Genomic DNA, 1,724 nt, shown 5'->3' on the forward strand with positions numbered 1-1,724 from the left:
ATACTTTGTTGCTCACGACATGCCCTTCCCCCCAATCTTTGACCGCGGGGTCATTTCACTTCTCACCAGGCAGGCGGCGTAAATAATATTTTTTTCAGGAAGGCAGGGTAAATAGTTTGTTACGACTCGTGGATATTGAGCAAATAATATCTTTATGGGGCCCATGCCCATGGCGCCAGCTGGTTATTCTTCCGATCCCCTTCTGTCTCTCGTCTCTCCCTACACTCGACTCTTGTAGTCTTCTTCAACCTCTCCTCAAGCGCTTCTCCCAAATCAAATCCTCGCAAGAAAGAGAAGGAGAGAGAGGGACCAATGGCGGACGACTGGAAGATTCTGGGTCGGGAGGTTCCGGCTGGTCTGCTCCGCATCGCCACCTCGGAGCAGGCGCTCGCGTCCCTCGACGAGGCGCTGGTTGAGCTTGACGTCCGCGTGGTGATGGCGCGCGAGCTGTGCCTCGGACCGATGGCCCGAGCTCTCGCGGTGCGCGCCCGCGGCCCACGGCCGGACGGGATCACGCCGGCGAACTTGCTCCAGGAGGCCCTCACCGAGGTCCGCAGACTCAGCGCGACGCACGGCGAGGTGGCACACGCCTTCGACCTGTACCGCGCCAACGTCGCTGACGCCTGGGAGCAGCACGCGCTCGGGGACGTCATCGACGCGCGCCGGTCCGAGACCATGCGCGCCGCCAAGGAGGCGCTGGACCACCTCCTCGCCGCGGCTACGCACTCGGAGGCGGCGGCCGACTCGTACGCCGTGGCCCAGGGCGTGCCCTACGAGTCGCCGCTCTGGGGCCGCTGTACCTCTGCCGCGGAGAATCTCGCGCGCCTTGCGCTCCAAGACGCCACCACCGCCCACGGAGCGGTGACCAGGATGCTGGATGGGCTCGTCCTCGAGTTCTTCGACACCTGGAAGCTGCTCAAGGCCGCGGAGAAGCAGCCGTGGAAGAGGCTCGCCCGGAGCGTGGCACGACCCCTCGAGCTCGCTGCTAGATTGGACGGAGTCGTCCAAGACCTCCGGTCCCTGCACAGCCACCTCCGCAAGCTCTCTGATCAGCTGCACGTCAAGACCAGCAACATGGCGGCCGCCGGCGCGTCGGGGTCCTCTGCTGCCAGTGTGATAGCCGACCTCGAGGCGGCACACCGTGAGATCAGGCGCGTCATGGCGCTCCATGCGGCCGCCGGACACATCCTCACAGTCTGCGCTCCCCACCTGGACGTGGAAGGCGACACGGTGCGGACGTGGGACAGGCACCGCACCGACGCCGTCTGTGCCGGCCGCGAGACCATGCGGCGCATGGGATGCGCGGTGTCTGCCTGCATGGCGCTCGACACAATGCTCAGCGGTGCCCAGTCCGCCAATTGCAGTTCGACAGTCGAGAAATCCAGAGCTACTCTATGAACTTCGTCAGTATCTTCGTCTACTTGATCCTCGAACTTGCTTTGCTGCGAATTTGCACTTCTGCATTTGTTCCTTTACCGTTGATACCTGTAACTGTCCGTGATTCTGGTACTGTTCGTTCGTGTTTACAGTATGTTTCTGTTACTGTCTACTGTCAGTTGAATGTTTGAACCGTCCAGTGAATCAGTGAGCTTCTTTCATGATGTGTGTTGATTGTTCTGATTCCCATTATGCATGTAACGCAAATTCCAAGCACATTTCAAAACATCTCTAACCGTTCCCTTTAATTTAGAGGACTTCCCCTCCCGCTTTCACTTAAATTCTGT

The 1,724-nt window shown here is 60.0% G+C and overlaps 1 protein-coding gene across 1 annotated transcript; it reads left to right on the forward strand.

Moving 5' to 3' along the window:
• The first annotated feature begins 249 nt into the window (after positions 1–249).
• Positions 250–1,498, forward strand: LOC139837517 (uncharacterized). Its single transcript, XM_071826928.1, has one exon. It carries the CDS (start codon positions 313–315, stop codon positions 1,396–1,398), a length of 1,086 nt encoding a protein of 361 aa, XP_071683029.1. The 5' UTR covers positions 250–312; the 3' UTR covers positions 1,399–1,498.
• The last annotated feature ends 226 nt before the right edge of the window (positions 1,499–1,724 follow it).

The sequence above is a fragment of the Lolium perenne genome, chromosome 3 (genome assembly GCF_019359855.2).
Source record: "Lolium perenne isolate Kyuss_39 chromosome 3, Kyuss_2.0, whole genome shotgun sequence".
Lineage (NCBI taxonomy): Eukaryota > Viridiplantae > Streptophyta > Magnoliopsida > Poales > Poaceae > Lolium > Lolium perenne.